General features: G+C 45.3%; 1 protein-coding gene and 1 long non-coding RNA gene across 4 annotated transcripts in view; one reads left to right on the top strand and one right to left on the bottom strand.

Moving 5' to 3' along the window:
* The window catches only part of LOC116570433, a 41171-nt gene extending 35211 nt beyond the window's left edge, over positions 1-5960 (top strand). For both annotated transcript variants that reach the window (XR_004277427.1, XR_004277426.1), the window contains one exon: positions 5662-5960. This is a non-coding gene — a long non-coding RNA (uncharacterized LOC116570433). The remainder of the gene's footprint in view (positions 1-5661) is intronic.
* TXN (thioredoxin) lies at positions 335-13697 on the bottom strand. Of its 2 annotated transcripts, none has more exons than XM_032307564.1 (5): positions 13559-13697; positions 8938-9042; positions 8081-8140; positions 993-1058; positions 335-551 (listed from the first exon to the last, which is right to left on the bottom strand). In XM_032307564.1, the coding sequence occupies exons 1-5, from the start codon at positions 13580-13582 to the stop codon at positions 489-491; spliced, it is 318 nt and encodes a 105-aa protein (XP_032163455.1). In that variant the 5' UTR covers positions 13583-13697; the 3' UTR covers positions 335-488. The 2 variants fall into 2 exon arrangements, with proteins under 2 accessions (XP_032163455.1, XP_032163454.1); XM_032307563.1 differs by lacking the exon at positions 335-551 and adding an exon at positions 850-907 and having other exon boundaries at positions 940-1058.
* Between the last annotated feature and the right edge of the window lie 4645 nt (positions 13698-18342).

Here is an 18342-nt window from a genome sequence, read left to right as displayed (position 1 = left end):
AGATTTTATTTATTTATTTGACAGAGAGAAATCACAAGTAGATGGAGAGGCAGGCAGAGAGAGAGAGAGAGAGGGAGGGAAGCAGGCTCCCCGCTGAGCAGAGAGCCCCATGCGGGACTCGATCCCAGGACTCCAAGATCATGACCTGAGCCGAAGGCAGTGGCTCAACCCACTGAGCCACCCAGGCGCCCCCCCCCCCAAAAGATTTTTAATCAGTGGCCTATAAGGTCACTAAAGAGTTATTGAAATTAAGAGTATATGAAATTAAGACATTAAATGTCATCTAATGGCCACATTTCATTTATTCTGAAAGCTATTCAAAGACACCAGACAGTTTTAAAAAGGGCAGAATTAATATTTTATTGTCACTTATAATCAGGCGGCAGTTGGGTATAGAGTCTTCATACTTGATCTTTACTTTTTGTAAATAAAAAAAAAATTACAAGTTTTCAACAGCCAAGGGCTGGTTATGTTTTCAGAAAACATAATTAGATTAATTCATTTATGGTGGCTTCAAGTTTTTCCTTATTAGCTCCAGAAAATTCACCCACCTGTTAAGAAAATATTGAATTGTGGTTAGATGTAGTTTTGTGACTGAGATATCATAGAACAGGGAAATAAGAGGGGAGGGAGAGGGAGAGGAAGTGTAATCTTACTTGAAAGAACTGGTTATAAGCTAGAGCTACACATTTTAGGTTAAAAACAAGCTCTCCCCCACTATCCCCCAGTTTGTGTTTAAGACAGATAAAATTTATCTCTCAAAAATCAATGTACTTAAAAAAATACGAAGCACCAATCATGGGATTAGTGACTAGTTCTAACAAAGATCAATTTTCAACTGGATGTCACAGCATGCACTATGACCTATTTAAATATTATTAAAAGTAGAAAATGGGGACAGGCTTTTCCACGTGAAGGTCTAGGTCCCTACAGTGTCTTAATTTATTCTGTTTTCCTATTGGCCAGCTGGGTAGAAGGTCCGGTGTACCTACCTTCTGTCCCTTTTTAAAAAACTGGAAGGTCGGCATGCATTTGACTTCACACTCTGAAGCGACGTCCTGTGGAGGGAGAGGCAAGAATTAAGACTGAGTGTTGAGCTTTGACAGAAGTAATCTCTAACCAGACTATTTCTCCCCCGTCATATACCTCAAAAGTCAGCACTAGAGTATTTTTTAAGCATATGAAAACTGATGGACTGAATGAAATGGCGGCAGAAGAGGCAAACTGGTTATATTCTCAATGCAGATTAATAGGCACCCCCCTCTGGAGGGGCCACCACCAAGCAGAATGCATCAGATACAATGACCCAGTGAGTTGTTTAACCCAATTATATCTTGGCTATTTCAAGTTTAAAGGAGTAATAACAGATCCTTCTGTAACGATACTCAGGATTAGAATCTTAACTATTCCTCGGAATTAGTACTGTTCTTCTTTGCTCCTAGTTTTTTCCAATCTTCTTCTGGTAGTGGAGTCCACAGCTGATGGTCATGAAGACTAAAACACAGCCTTAGCAAGAGGACCAATAATTTACTCACCAAAGAACTGTTCTAGAACAAAGGCGTAGTAACCCAAAGACAAAGCTCTACACCATTTCTTTCTGCTTTTAACTAAACCTTTACTTGTAGGTTCTTATATCTGGCTGCACATCGTGAACAAAGGTCCCCGAAGTATCAAGCATATCCTAATTCTGTAACTGGTATACCAAAGGAGAACTTCTAACACCCCTCAATACTTTGTTTATACAAGGGCTGGGGGAAATACCCCATAAAGTGGTTTGGTTTGCACAAGAGTTTTGGATCAAGAGATCCATTCGGGATGTCTGCCTGGTCCTCAAGAGGCTTGTGAAAGAACGGCAGACCCCAAAGCAGTGAGGGACAGCAACCAAGGAGGCTGAATTCTGAGAACCAGATCGCAAGAACCAAAGAGCCTACTGAGGAAAGGAAGGTGTCGTGGTGATTTCTAGCTTAGTATTCGGCAGGGCACAGGACTTAAAGGGGACGGGGGCAGGCGTCTGAGTAAAAAGCAATGGCAGCATGCCAACCTGAGTTCATCTCCTCCACTAAGACTGGGGAGGAAAAACAAAGGGAGTTTTATAGCTTTATAAATTTGCTTTGCTGGTAGCTTGGGCAAGAAGGAGAGTGAGCACCACTGTTAGAGGAATTCCTTCCAGATAACCTTGACTTTTCCTCTAAACGCTGGCTGACAGAGAGGCACAAGGACAGTAATGACTGGAATAAAAATGGCTAATGGGTTCTGGATGCCTAGGGAAGTTACCACCACAACGAAGATTCTACAATTCCAGTAATTCCCTTGGGCAAGAACATCCACGATTGAAAACAGGGTGAACACTTGACAGGGAGACTATGAACTGCCCATGACCAGGCTCCGGAAGGACTATGGATGAGGATTCAGGAAATCAGAAGTAGACAAGTTAGAAGGGGGGAGGGGGACTGGCTTAGGTCAAAGATTGAAAATTGGTAGTCTAGGGGGCTGAATCAGGTCCAGATATACTGCCTGGCTCACGTAAGAGGTTAAAGCAAATCTCTGCACGGGTTGCAACAGAAGCTACCTCTTGAACTTGAATATTTGGGAACACCGGGCTCACCCCGCACAGCGCTGGGGAGAACAGCAGTTTGCCTCGACCCCTTCCCTCTCTGGTGCACACGGGAGCCCCTGGCTGGAAATCACCTTTCACGCAGGCAGTTGGCAGAGCCTCACAGGAGCTGGGCCTTCATTTTACATTTACAGAACAAGGGCAGCCACCTGGAAGGATGAGCCGTCTTCTGCCCCACTTCCAAACAGAAACCCCCGGGGGCATGACTGAGCTGCTGTCACACACAAAGGCAGGTAAAACAGAACCTCCACAGTCATCACAATTTCTGATGAGAAAGCTTTATCAGCAGAAGATACAGGTTTCCTCCCAGTCAATGAAAGGGATAGTCTAATCGATGTTCTCAGATTCCAGACGCCTTACCCCTCACCTACCCAGAAGCCCAGCATTCCTACATCGGCACAACTGCTTAATGTACAACAAAATCCTAAAACTGGAAAAAAGATGAATGCTCAGAAGTGGTGCCCATGCTTTGAGAGAAGAGAGTATGAACAAGACTTTTAAAATACTTCTAAAAATTACAGTCAAATCTTTACGTGGTAAATTTTTAAAGAGTTTTCTTTCATTGGGTATAAAAGGGGTTTGCTGTTTTGTTTCTTTTAAAGGGATCTAGGATTCTAAACCTTAATTCCCCAAAGTGAGGCTTTGTTACTTGCAATTTATGATCATCCTTATGAATAAATTCTCTGACATATCCTAGGACAAAACCTTAATGTGATACTGCTAAGCTTATTAAGGAAGATCATTTTTACTTGCATAAGTATAATCCACCTTTACTGCAGAAAAACTGGAAGCGGGAAACCATTCCTCCTCAACTAGCTACTATAAACATGTTACTATTGTATCTAAATGCTTTTCTTTATAAAACCTATGCTGTGTGCAGGCTACACATACAGTATAACATACCTACAGTGGACTTTTCCCCACAAAAAAGTACACAGTTTTTATGGTCCTATCAACATGGCCTCAGTGGAACTAATCCATGGTCAATATGTAAAAGGCTTTGATTTTTGCTTCAAGCGAACACTTGCACCTGCCTATACAAACATCTCTGCATCCACTCTGGTCACCCCCGCTAGAAGCAGAATTGCTAAGAAAAAGAACATGTTCCTTTCATTTTAATTAATTAATTAATTAATTAATTTTAAAAGATTCATTTATTTATTTGACAGCCAGAGATCACAAGAAGGCGAAGGGGCAGGCAGAGAGAGAGGAGGAAGCAGGCTCCCTGTTTGAGCAGAGAGCCCGATGCGGGGCTCGATCCCAGGACCCTGGGACCAGGACCTGAGCCGAAGGCAGAGGAGGCTTTAACCCACTGAGCCACCCAGGTGCCCCAAACATGTTCCTTTTAAAAGCTCTAGATACATATTGAAATGACCTCTGAATGTGAAAGTGTATCGACTAGTCAGTATTGATCATGATTTTTGCCACCAGCCCTTCTCTACGCCATTTCTTAAAAACACGAGCTTAGCCTACGCATCAGACTTCCCTTCTGTGACAGGATTCTTCCAGGCCCATTTCCTCAGTGGCAAGAGAGGAAAACAGTTAAGGACCTGAGACTACAAGAACCAGAGTAGTTAACGTGCTTAACAATGTCCATCACTTCTCTAAGTATGTTCAATATTTTCTAGGATTTTTGTTTATATCCAAGTAAAACCTAGAAGACATCTAAAGAATGAGGCAGAGCAGCAGCCCGTTAACCCCAAATGGTTAATGATTAATACACATTTAAATTTTTTTTTCTAAACTTTACAGTCTATTCCATGGGTATACCTGCCTACTCTGTTATAAGACCACCCTGTGTTAGTAAATGCAGCTAATACACTATTTTTATGGGGCCTGACCTTTCTTATCCCCCACGACTTCTCTCCCAGTTAAGGTTTTTACAAACACTTTCCAGGACTTTCCTGACTGTCTTATTTCAGAATGTTAATCAATGGCCCCAAAATATCAGGTTGACATTGCATCAGACAAACTTGGGGAATACTGACGTTTTAATAATGCCGAGTCACTATCTAGGAACACAGTACGCCTACCTAAGATCTTTTACGGACTTTTCAACCTCTTCCTTTCCACTACTACTACTTTTAATTTGCCTAGTCTTAATAGTGACTCTAAAGGTATTTGTCCTTAAACTTCAACTGTAAAGATATTTTTATCACATTCTTCACCTAAAAATAAAACTAGCCCCCTCCTACTGATGCCACCAACTTGGTTTTATAAACAATCTGGAATTTTAAGAATATAATGGAATTCACTTTTTAGGGAGTGTTTAAGTTCAGTGAATTCTGACAAGTGCACAGTCACATAACACTAAAATCAAGACAGACCGTTCCCTCGCTCCCCTAAAATTTCCTCAGCAGCTCCTCCGAACTCCAATCCTCCCCCAGCCCTCTGCCCCCACCCGTTTCCCATCCCTATAGTTTTGTGCAATCTGACTTATTAGTAAGTGTAATAAGACTACTTTTTACCTTACTAAGTTTAGTTTCATTGCTTTCTAGCTTAAAACTCCATATGGCCAAAGTAACTTTAAACTTGCTTTTGTCACTTCTATTAACTCATCTAATCAAAACAGAAACACACAATGTTCTAAAAGGTTGCACAATTATCAGGTCTAAATTATTTTGTTTCTTGTTTTAATTTACAAAGTTAAGTCTCCCACCCTCTACAGAATTGGTACTAGAGTCAAGTCTATCATTTTCAAAAGGACTGGTACTCCTACTTTTCTATAAATACAAAATTTTCTTTGTGTATCACATTATGCCCATACCTCCTAATCTTTCCAGGGCCTGGAAAAATCTGTTTGAATCTATCACACCTAAAAGGTAACTTCCTCATGCTCAAGTGCTTACAGAGCCTGCTATTAAAATGATACACTGCTTATGCCAAAGACACTACGAAGTATCGGAAGTCTGAAATTCATCAGCAGGGAATTATCTGCACAAAAATTTAAAGACTAGTCCATTTGTTAAAAATTTCATCCATTAATGATATGACCTAATTCTCAGAAATGTGACTGAAGTACGTTTTATCCTTTGTCTCTATTTTAGAGTCGAAATAAGGGGATGACTTTACCAAGACCTGCAAATTCCATGAGGAAAAACTACTGCCTGTCAATCAGCTGCTTTGACAGAATTTGCTAAGAGAATAATTCCGAATGGCCTGGGGAGTCGGAGCTGGTAGACACTGTTACATGTATGTGACCAAAGGATTCTGCAATTAGTTCAATTTTTAACTCTACAACAGGTTGATGAGGCTATTCAGATGGTGTTGTAATAGTATCATTAAAGGTATTCAAAGTAAAACACTGTGTGTTGCTCAGTCTTTAGAATACAGAGGCAAAGTGAAAGGTCCTCAACTTGTGAGAGGGTCACTCCGGGTCTAGAAAGTTTGAGGGTATATACGCTAATCAGATATGAAGGAAGAGTTCGGCCCCACAAAAGGCCTTGCTTGCTCTGCATATCTTCTTCCTCAAGGTTTCGGATTCCAGCCCTGAGAACACCTGTCCAGGGTCTGGCAAGGTGCACGGTCCCCATGCTCGGCCTGACCTACCCCTCCCTCCTCCTGTGCGGCAGGCCCCTCGGCTGTTCTGTGGGCGTTTTAATCAAGGCGGTTATCACAGCCGCCTGAGGATCAAAGGACAGAACCAGCATTGAGCACAGGTTATTATTCCTTTCCAATAAAAACTGAAGAGATTCGCTTACTGTCTGACAGGGTCCCAGGACCAGTCACCAAATCTCTCTAGTACCTTCCAGGTACCCTATCTACCTGGCTAAAATGACCGCAGAGAAAAAATGCCTGTAGGTTAGGTTTAGGTGGGGAGCAAGAGTATGTTCACAGGCACCTGCTCTATACCCTCCTTTTCTTAAAACTCTGGAACATTCACTTTACCTTATAAAATAAACTCACTCTATACCTACTGCGTGCCAGCCAGGTAAGTAAGACAGACTTTCTGGTCTCAAGAAACTCACAGAGACTAACGATAAAGGACAGACAAAAAGACTACTACTAGTTAAGATTCTCTGAACACAGGCAGGCACTACTCTAGACACTTCGTAAGGATCCTCTCACGTCATCCTGACAACTCCTTCGGGATGCCGGGTCAACACTGTTGTTTTACGGAGGCTCAGCTGAGATGGAACTGGAAAGTAAAGCAGGCAGTCTAGGTATGGGATCCTTCCCTTTCTACTATCATATATGCCAGGGGGTGGGGGGAATGGGGGCAGGGGCAGAGGACAACACGGAGGCACAGATGAACGAAAAGCCTAGTCTAGGTGGAGAGAGGTTTCTGGAGAAGATGTGAAGCTTACAGCTAGTGTCTAAGGTATGAATGGAAAACGTGCCAGGACGAGAAGACCCCACCAGGAAAGGCATGAGTATGGAATCAGAAAATGTGCTAAGACAAAATAATTTGGTGATCGTAGGTCCTCACAGGTTTAAAGGTACTGCCATATACCTGTTTTTATAAACTCTGTACCTTTATTAAACACTCTAAGTTTTGCTTAATGAAAAGGCCACCCTAGGAGGCTAATGAGGCAAGTATTAAGGTTAGCCTAAAGCAGAAGTCCCTGAGCCAGGCCTGGAACCTGGGTGGGCACCCTTTGGGCCACGTCTTACCCTTACCCCTCCTGCCTCCCAGGGATAAGGGAAAAATGTCCACATATCTGTAAAGAACTTCGAGGTGCTGTTCTTGAATGTGAACAAGCTATCCTAGTTCAGTGGGCTGGAGGGGAAGGTCTTGGGCCAGGAGCAGGATCTGCGCCCACCCTGTGCCAGAGCTTCCTCTGAAGAGCAAGGGCCAGGCCAGAGGCCCTCGTTTTAAATCCTGACTCTGCCACTTACTGTGACTCCATGGACAACCTATCTTATCTGTAAAAGGGGGATGCATGGCCCCAAGGATTAAATGAATCAATACTTGTAAAGCATGTGGAAGAGTACCGGGTACACAGAGTTGTAAAGAAGCATTTGTAAAATTAAATCAACCCTCAAATTTCCCTCCAAATTACTCTCTGCTGTCAGGCACCTTGGTATTTGTTCTTTAAAACACCGGGTTTTCTAACTGACTAAAAACAAGCAAGATGTGTGAGCCTGTGTTTACACCCTCTCAGGTCAGTAGTTCACAAAGAATCCTAAGAGTGGTCTCCCAAATTTTAAGTCTATGGATTTAGTTATCATATTCAAATTCAATTTCGATTTATTGAGCATCTCAGTGTCAAAATGAATGTATTAGTTTTTAAAAAGGTGACTGCTAAGGTACAGAAGCTTTAACCATCTGTTTTTATGCTTATTTTAGGATGTGATATACATAGCTCCTGGTAGCTAGATAAGCTCCTAATTAGCACAATTACCTTTTGTGGCTGGGACTGTAGTTGTCATATTACTCAATATGTATGTAAACAAGCACTTGCAATTCAGAGAAAAAGGCCAAGGTGAAAAGGTTAGTAGTATTCCAGATTTCCAGTCACATACCTGACAGTCATCCACGTCTACTTCAAGGAACACCACATTGGAATACTTCTCAGAGAGGGACTGCAAAATTTAAAATGAAAAATCCAGAAAAATTCAGAACTGGGTAATGGCAAGTCACGATACTCGAGCTTCTTTAATAGAAAATAATAAAAGTAGAAACTACTACTTAAAGATCCAAAAATTCAGACTAGGAACCAGGTAACCACAAAGGACATACGGTCTCTCCGATACAAATTCCTCCTGGCATAAAAGAATTCGGCACATCCACTTTTGAGGCCTGAATTTCAAAAAAGGCCCGCGTTCCAACATGAAGAAAAAGAAAAACCACTTAAGACAACCAAATTAAGTTTTGACAGTTGTCTTTAGTGGACTACACACATGCCAAAACTAAATTAGGTTGTTACAGTATTACATTTACATTAAAAGATTTTAAGTAATCTCTACACCCAGCACTCTTGAACTCAAGACCCCAAGATATCCAGAGTCCCATGTTCTACATAGTCTGAGCCAGCCAGGTGTCCTTTAAGTTGTTACACTGTTACTTTCAGACCAAATAACCACCACCACCACACACACACTGTCCCTTCATAGCTTTGCTACCACCAACCCAAGAAATACAGAAACTCTTATAAAAACACAACTGGCTGGGCGCCTGAGTGGCTCAGTGGGTTAGGCCTCTGCCTTCGGCTCAGGTCATGATCTCAGGGTCCTGGGATCGAGCCCCGCATCAGGCTCTCTGCTCAGCAGGGAGCCTCCCCCCCCAACCTGTGTCTCTGTCTACTTGTGATCTCTGTCAAATAAATAAATAAAATCTTAACAAAACAACAACAACAAAACACAACTGGCTTCATACTCACATGAAAGAAAGGCTTGATCATTTTGCAAGGCCCACACCACGTGGCTGAGAAGTCAACTACTACAAGTTTATCCCCTGCACCAACCAAGGCTTCCTGAAAAGCAATCTAAGAAGAAAAAAAGAAAAGCTGGTTAAATACCTCAAAGTCCTGATCAAATGCGAGACAACGTGACACAAAGAAGGATTCAAAGTTACTGCTTTTTAGAAGATTAATAAACTAAAATGAACCAAATAAACTATTTGAAAAAAGTCCTAGAGTGTGTAGTGTTACTTAATAAGATGAAACAACCATGATGTGTATAGTGAATCATTAGTCATGTCTTCACCAATTTGTATTCAAACCGAGCAAATGATAACAGACATTTCTATTAGGTTTCCACATCAAATTTAGGTCTATGGCAAACAAGCACCTAAATGCTCATCAATGATGAAGAGGGTCACTTCAATCAAATAAGTCACAAAGGCAGGGAATTTTGCACTGAAAACAAGTTTAAAAGTGAACACATTTCTTTGATTAAAATGGTCTATAATGGAACAAGTCAAAAGCTTTGAAAATATTAAGGAAAATAAACCTCCTCCAGACCCTCAAACTCAGAGGGTCACTCTGGACATTAAGCATTCGCACACTCTCCTTAATGGGTTTCCAGAGATGAGAGCACACTGTTTATTGTTGCTGTTTGCCCTTTATCTCAAAACTCTGCCCTTGCTGGAGACAAAGGATAGCTTTAGTTCTCCATGCAGGGAATTCTCCTTAGGTGTTATTTTGCAATACAAATATGTCAAATAAAATTCCCCCAGTGAGACATGCTCAAGAAATCCCTTACCACCAATCTCCCCGAATAATTTACCAATGGTTTGGATACCGTAACCCCAGGAACCTAACCTTCTAGTTAAAAGGGACTCCTTTTCAACCATAGTTTAGTCAGTTAGTACCTACCAAAACGGGGGCAACAGAGAGCAACCAAAACGTAAGTATCTGTAGCTGAAGTCTGGGTTTTCCCTCAAGGGGAAAATGCTGGTCACACAATGGTTTAATTAAAAACTAACATTCCCTTCCCTGGAAAGCTAAGAATCATATCAGATCCTATTCAGTAAACATCATTTAAAAACAAAACAAAACAACCAAAGTGAATTCTTCTGCAATACAGTTACTTTTCTAGACTTCTAATTTCTACCTCAGGCGTTTTGCAGAAAAAATTCAAAAGTGGCATTCCCATGACCTGACTTCTGGAACCTTCTAGTTACTCAGATGCAAGCTCCTATCCCACCTTGGGGTGTGGGGAAATGTTTGTGATTGAGGGCGCTACGGGGAGGGAGGGAGAGCGAGAACAAGTCAGAATTATAGAAATTATTTTTCCAAACCATCAAGTTTCTCCAGATGAATTTAATTCAGATCCTTCTCTACTGTGATTTTTTTAAAAATGTCAAACTAGGGATGCCTGGGTGGCTCACTCGTTTAAGCATCTGCCTTCAGCTCAGGTCACGATCCCAGAGTCCTGGGATCCAGTCCCCCTTATCAGGCTCCCTGTTCAGCAGGGAACCTCCTTCTCCGTCTCCCTGCTGTTACCCTTGCTTGTGTGCCCTCTCTCTGACAAATAAATAAATAAAATCTTAAAAAAAAAAAAAAGTCAAACCAGCCATACTTTACTTCAAGAACCAGGTTAGACAAGGAAAAAAAAAAAAAAAAATCAAGGAATGATAATGTCAGATGCATGCACTGTTTTGTGAACATGGTTGGCCCTCCATAAACACCTGGTAAATTACTTACAAAATAAAGTATTATACAAACAAGCTCAACGGCTTCCCAAACAATTCTGAATCAAATTCAAGCAGAGCTACCTAAAAATCTTGGGGTGGGGGGGGAGAAGCATTCAACAGTAACTTTTGGCTTAACTGAAGAATTAGAGTCAGGTATGTGTAAATTTCACAACAAATTCTCTTCTCCTGACACTTAAGTTTGTCTAAAAGAGGTATCTTTTGAAAAGGACTCAAGATTATCTAAGAAGCAATCCATAATGTCTAACACTAAGAGACTAACAAGGAAGATCAATAAAGGTCCCCATTATGGACCTAAATATTCTGAAAACAAAACAATGTATGTGGGGTAGATAAGAACAGAGTCTAGTATCTCTTTTCCTAAACACACCCATTCCAAAAGTAATTAACAAGCACAAGAGTGCCCATGTATAGAAGGTCGGAGTTTAATAAGGGCAGCTACCATTCTTAAGAAATAACATACAACCGTGTGTTGGTTTCTTCCTCATCACCTTGACAGTCCATTATCCCACTTTATCTAAAATAGATACCAGTGGCTCTGACCCATGACACCTCAGAAAGAGCTGACTTAGCCAACAGCACCAAGTTTAGTTCAGCAGAATGAAAATCTAAAATGTACTCAACATCTACAAGTAACACTGAACTGAGCTTAATTTTGGATTAATGTCCCTGGGTCATAATCTTGAAGATCACCTATTATCAGGGTCTTCGCGCCCTATACCCTAACCAATTTCTGGTCACCCTTGTATATCTTCTCATTGATGAGGGGAGGAGGGTGCCAAAACTATGACAACTAAAATAGGGAAAAGCTGAAAGATGTGTTCCGGGAGTCAACAGATTCTGTTTGTAGTGTATGGATTCTGAGACAACTATAAGAATCTTTTTATGGACAACTATAAACCACTCAAAGTCTTCTCCCTCCTTTATGGGTTCTCACCTGTTAGGTTATATTGATGATGGAGTCAGACCCGGGACAACACCTCCCACCCAGACTGACACCTGTCACTGAATAGGTACTGAATAAAAACTAGGGGGAACAAAATTCTGTATTAATGACCTCTCCAACCAATGACAGGGTTGCTAATTTTAAAATAAAAGCTCACACAATAATAAGACATGCCATTTGTAAAAAATTGATTAAGGACAAGCAGATAGCTACAATGAGTCAATCAACATATGGTGGGGGGAGTTCAGAGTCCCTAATAATCAAAGGAGATACAATTTTTCTTACTAATAATGATTTGGCCAAAGTTAGGGGGAGAATGTCCGTGTGGAGGAGGGTGCTGTGAAAGACCACTCTCACATGCTTCTTGGGGATTTACAAACCTTAAATAAAAGGTTCGCACCCCTTGACCCAATCACTGGGCCCTAACCTGAGGAAACAGCTTGAACTCTGTACAAAGGGTTCTGAACAAATAGATGCACTGAGGCACTGAAAACTGCGTCAATGTTCAGGAATGTGTTCAGATATCGAAATGATTACAAAGCTTCTAACTACACAAAAAGGGTTCAGGCTAAACTACAAAAGCGGGGGGGGGGGCCTCAGGAACAAAACAGGATACATAAAATAATCCAACTACTTTGCAGTGGCTTCTAGGAAATAGAAGATCGCTCTCTTGCTCAATTTTCTACAATGACCATATATGCTTTCTGATTTTTAAAGGAACCAAAAGATAAGGCAGCATTATAGAGAAACTTTCATTCCCAAAGCCACCCAGCACCTCTCAGGTTCAGACATTCAAGACGGGCGAGGGCTTGGGATGGGAGGTAACCGCAAGGTAAACGCTTTCCAAGGGTCTTCTACTGTTCCAGCAACATCAATTTCTGCCCCTCGCTTTTCTGACTCTGCAGCTAACAAACATCTCTTGAATGGCTGCAGTAGAGCAGACACGAAGTCGGGCTCGGATTTACCCCGAGCAGGAGGGTATGAGGCTTGCAATATACTCTCGAAGATGGAACACGGTCTTGGACATTCCTAACAGGGCAGAACCACCACCTGGTACCCCAGGGCCGCCGAGCACACAGCCGGGCGCGGCCGCCTCGGGGGCACTCCTGGCTGCAGCGAAACCCACCCAGCGTAGGTGAATCACGGACCGGCAGGGCAGAGGAGGCCCCTGGGCCCAGTCTTGGGGACTGAGTCATTCCAAAGCCAGCGCTGCCGGAAACACGCCCTGCGCCGCTAGAGGAGGAGTCCCGAGGGCGCGGCCCCGGCCTCACTTCCCTCGCTGCCACCTGGGCCGCTCGGGCCTCGGGGCCCGCCTCGGACAGACCAGGGGTTCTGCAGCCCGGAGCCGCCCCCTTGCGCAGAGGCCAGCACGCGCCATTTCTGGGGCCGGGCACCGATGGAGGCAGCTGGGGTCTCAGGCCCGGATACGCTCCCAAGGAAACTCACGCCGCCCAGCGTGGGCGATCACACCGCCCACCGGGAGGGAGTGGCGGCCCGCGACCCCGTGCCTCTATCGAGGGGCCCTCCATCTCCTTCCCCAGCCTGTATCCAGAAAAGCAGCCTCCAGCCTCCATCCCCTCAGCCAACGCGGGTTTCCCGAGCACCGGGGTGCAGGAGGCGCCGTTGGCGGGGAGGGGGGACGCCCGGCGCGCTGGACACGGGCAGCACCGGGCACCCAGAGCCCGCCCTACAGGGCGCCCTCGTCCGTCTCCTCCAGTGCTCCGGTGCATGCTCCGCTGCCTCAGCGCGCCCAGGCCCCGGCTTCCCGCAGTCCCCGGCCAAGGCGTCGCGTCCCCCTTCCCCCCGGGCTGCGGAGGGGCGCCTGCCCACCTCCCGCCCTCGCCCTCCCCAGCTACTGAGGCTGCGCGTCGCGCCCGGGCCTTCTCCGGGGAGCGCGTACCTTGCTCTCGATCTGCTTCACCATTTTGGCGGCTGAGGGTCTGACAAGCGACCGTAGGAGTCGATGAAAGTGGATGCAAAACGCCGGACGGAGCTTGCGGAGCGCTCAGCCCGCCTTCCCTTTATAGCACTAGGGCGGGCGGACGTGCGCCCGCGGCGTGCGTGTTCCGGGGGCGCGCCCGCTCGGGCCTTTCGCTCCCGCCCCGGCGCCCGGGCCCCGCCCCGCCTTCCGGAACCACCAAGGCGCCGGCTGGGGGCGGAGTCGCCCCCGGGGGCGGGGTTGGCGCGGACGCTGGGCGGGGCTCTAGGGAGCATCCCAGGCTCCCAGCCCGCTGCCCCGCCCTCCCGCGCCCGGCTGTGAGTCGGCATGTGAGTCGGCATGTGTGCCGGCCGCCCCGCGGCCTATGGGACGCGGGCTCTGTGCGCGGTAGGGGGAAGCGGGGACGCAGACGGCCATCCCCGGAGCCACAGGGCCACCTGGGAAGGGGCCAGCGGCCTTCACGGAACGCTCCCACGTTCGAGAAGGGGCCGCTTGAGTAGGGCTGGATTCCTCGAAAAGGCCCGCCACACTCCCGCTCCCCCAACCCTGCAAACCCCACAAAGTGCTGAGTAACGATGACCAGGAAGTATCTTTGCGTCCCAGCCTCCCTTCTGGAGCTTATCGCGATGGTTGTCTTCTCTTCGCTCCTTCCTCTCCTTTTACTTTGACCCATGAAACCGCTGCTCCAGCGTGACACTGCAGTTCCGCGCGGGAGAGACGGCCGGGAACCGGCTTGGCCGCTGGCAGGGGCTGTGCGGCAGGTGTACCTGCGGCGGGGCTGCTGCGGGGCTGCTGCCGTTGTGGCCTGAGCAGGTCCTGACCTCCGGGCGCTTCAGTGTTCCTTTCTGTACAGTGGGAATCATGCTGGTGCCTAACTCATGCTGGTGGTGTTTTGAGGACTAAATGAAGTACTTGTAAAGTGATTAGGACAGTGCTTGGCACGTAGTTAAGTACTCAATAGTTATAATTAAAGCTGTTGTGAGTACTAATTAGGCTTGCTTGGTGTCACGGTGGGGGTAGGGGAGACAGGCTGATCTTGGCGACCTTATATTTATAAGGGCGCCAGGACACACATTTGGGTGAGTTTTTTCTACCAGTGATAGAACCTGGAGCAGAGGTGTTGATCCCGGGATGTGCGTTGCAGGTTGGGTCGGGCAGGTTGTGCGTTGCAGGTTGGGTCGCGCAGGTTAAGAGGCCATGTGAAGCAGGGGAGCGGGTTGCGTCATAGCAGGAAGTGAAGGTGGTGAAACTGTTGAGCTGGAGAGAGGAAGGAAGGCTTGGAGGTGGGATGATGTTGGTGTGGGGTTCTCAGTAGGAATTTTCAGGGGGAGCAGCTCTGGATGGAGCTACCTCTGGGTGTGATTGGCTGGGATGGTGAAACTCCCCCCTGCCTGCCTTCTCCCTATTGTAAACAGAGGGAGGAAGAAAACCAGAGGGTTCGAACTCATCCTGCCAAGCTTCTACAAGGTTGAGGAGCACAGGGCCATGAGTAAGGCAAGGGACAAGGGTCGTGGTCTGAGGAATGGTCTCAATGCTTTCCCACAGAGTATAAGGACGATTGGAGCAGAAAAGAGGTTTTATGGGGTACCAGGATAGAATAAATAACCTTCTTTGCTGCTGCTGTGTCACTGGTCAAACCTAAACACCCGCTTCTGGGCTTATGTAATAGTGGGTACGTTTACATGGGAGATGACAATAAATCCTGTGCTGTCGAAAGGGGAAGTACAGGTCTTCAGTGACCATCCAAACCACCCTCAGCTGACATCTCTCCAAAGATCTTCCAGATACACAATGACTCAGTTGGAGGAGGTTCTGACTGCTCCCACCTTCACAGCACCAATATAGAGTGGCTATGGGGGAATGCCACAGTTTCCGAGAAAAGGGAACTGGAAGGCTCGCATTTATGCTAAGAGCCCAGACTCTGCCATTAGACACCTTGTTCTCATCCCTACTCTACCACTTAGTAGCTGGGGAACTCTAGAAAAGTCTAAATAGCCTTTCTATGCCTCAGTTTCCTCGTCTATAAAATGGGGCTAATAATACTTCACGCTGTTATAAGGGTTGAGCGAGCTAAAATATATGTAAGCTACTTAGAACTATGCCTTGGACACAGTAAACGCTACATGAGCTATGATTACAGGCTGTTAAATGGAATGGTGAAATCCCTCTGGAATGACGGCAGAGGTGGAAGGGGAGGCTGTAAAACAGGTGTCAGAGTCGTACGTGAATTAAGTAATCAGGGAAGCAGTAATGAACAGTGAACTCTATAACATGACTCTCCCAAGAAAAGGATTTTTGCCCCAAAGGGAGGAAGATGAGGTGGGGTAGATCTGGCCTTAAAGAGCAAGCCCCCTACCTATAGGAAACTTGTGGGAAACTTGTGTCCCATTGTGGCAAGGAGGTGACATTCTGTGAGGAAAGCGAGGTGCAGGGGAATTGTTTGGGACAGCCCAGTGAGGGAAGATTTGTTTGGGCAGACAGGTAGTGGGAGAAGAGGAGAGACAGGGTGACGTCAAGGCCTTTCCATCTGAAGGGCTGGTTCTGTATATTAGAACTCCCAGCTCTAAGTAGAAATTCCAACCCCAACTGACTCACACCAAAAAGAGAATTAGTAACTCATATTACCAAGAACTCCAGAGGCCTAAAGATGTCACATTGCCACTGTCTCTCCTGTTTCATTCTCAGTAGGCTCGCCGTCTTCTGTGAGACTAACCCAAGGAGCTCCAGCCTTAGGTTCCCTACCATCCTCCTATCCCAGAGGAAAAACTTTCCTCTCCTTTGTTCTGGTCAGTGTCCTGGAGGCTGACCTTCATTGACTTGAGTAGGGGCGGGAGCAAGGGCATCAGCCTGGCTTGAGCCATTTGGACTAGGAATGTGGATAATCCAGAGGATTAGCAGAGAAAGGGGAAATGGATGCCAGACCCGACAGGCAAAAATGATCCATCCCCATCATCCAGAAGAATAGAAACAAGGGGCATGGGTGACGGATGAACTTGCGTCAGGTTTCTGGGTCAGCTTGGTCTGAGGCTCCCTGGTGGCCTGGAAAACTAGGCTTGTTGTCATTGCACAGGTCCAAATTTGAAGAAAATGCAGCTCTAAGGTTTCTAAAGTAAGCTTTTGTCAGATCATAGATTTCCCTAACTGTGGCCCTTGACAATCTCGTTCAGCATAGCTGGGGGTACTTGCTGACACTGTAGATTCCTGGGCCACACCCAGACACATAGATGAGGTAGATCTCTGGAAATCAGCATCTTAAAGAAGTCGCCTACAGGACTGGATACACTAAGATTTGATAGACTGCCCTGGCATCTGCAGAGGAAGGCAGCATTAGTTTAGCTTGAAGACTACGACTGGTACAGCCACTGTGGAAAAAAGTACAGAGGTTCCTTAAATTTTTTAAAATAGGTATACCATAAAGGCACCTGGGTGGTTCAGTTATAAAGTGTCTGCCTTTGGCTCAGGTCATGATCCCAGGGTTCTGTGATCGAGTCCCACATCCGACTTGCTGTTCCGTGGGAGCCTGCTTCTCGCTCTGTCTGATGCTTCCCCTACTGTGTTCTCTGTCAAATAAATAAATCAAATCGTTAAAAATAAATAGATATGCCATATGTTCCAGTAATTCCACTGCTAGGTATTTACCCAGAGAAAATGAAAACACTAATTTGAAAAGATATATGTACTTCTCTGTTTATTGTCCCATTATTTCTAATAGCAAAGATTTGGAAACAGCCTAAGTATGCATGAGGAGATGATTTAATTAATTAATTAATTTTAAAAAGACTTTATTTATTTATTTGACAGAGAGAAAGAGAGAGAGGTCACAAGTAGGCAGAGAGGCAGGCAGAGACAGAGGGGGAAGCAGGCTCCCTGAGCAGAGAGCTCTGATGCAGGGCCCTGAGGAGGAGAGCCCTGAGCTCCCTCTCTGAGCAGAGAGCCTGATGCGAGGCTCGATCCCAGGACCCTGAGACCATGACCTGAGCTGAAAAGCAGAGGCTTAACCCACTGAGCCACCCAGGTGCCCCAAGATGAATTAATTTAAAAAATGTACATACACACATACACCACACGTGCATACAATGTAATAGTAGCCATAATAAAGGATAAGACCTTGCTATTTGCCAACAACACAGATGGACCCCAGAGGGTCCATCTTATGCTAAGTGAAATAAGTCAGAGACTGTCTGACATTCCATAGGATTTCACTTACGTGTGGAATCTAAAAAACACAACAAATGAATAAACAAAAAGAATCAGACCTATACATACAGAAAACAAACCAATGGTTGCCAGAGGGGTGGAGGGTGGACAGATGGGCAAAATGGGTGAAGGGGAGTAGCAGATCCAGGCTTCCAGTTATGGAATGAATGAGTCACGAGGAATAAAAGGCACAGCATATGGAAGATAGCCAATAACACTGTAATAGCGTTGCATGGGAACAGATGGTGGCTATACTTGTGGTAGGCAGAGCATGATGTATGGAGTTGTGGAATCACTGCTACACACCTGACACTGATGTGACATTGCATGTCATATATACTGAACTTAAATAAATAAATAATCCCAGTCCTGGGTGTAGGGAGTAGGGCTTGAACACTGTCTAGCAAGAGAGTTGAGATAGGAACATGGTATGTGATATAAAATTGGGAGCTCAAAATACTGTGGTAGAGGAGATACTTGAAGGAAAAGGAATAACTCTACATATGTGTGATAGTCATTAAGTGCCAAGTCTGGAGCAAGGGGTCTTG

The sequence above is a fragment of the Mustela erminea genome, chromosome 12 (genome assembly GCF_009829155.1).
Source record: "Mustela erminea isolate mMusErm1 chromosome 12, mMusErm1.Pri, whole genome shotgun sequence".
NCBI classification, from domain to species: Eukaryota; Metazoa; Chordata; class Mammalia; order Carnivora; family Mustelidae; genus Mustela; species Mustela erminea.
The sequence above is the reverse complement of the archived record's forward strand: the minus strand, read 5'-3'. Positions and strand labels throughout refer to the sequence as shown.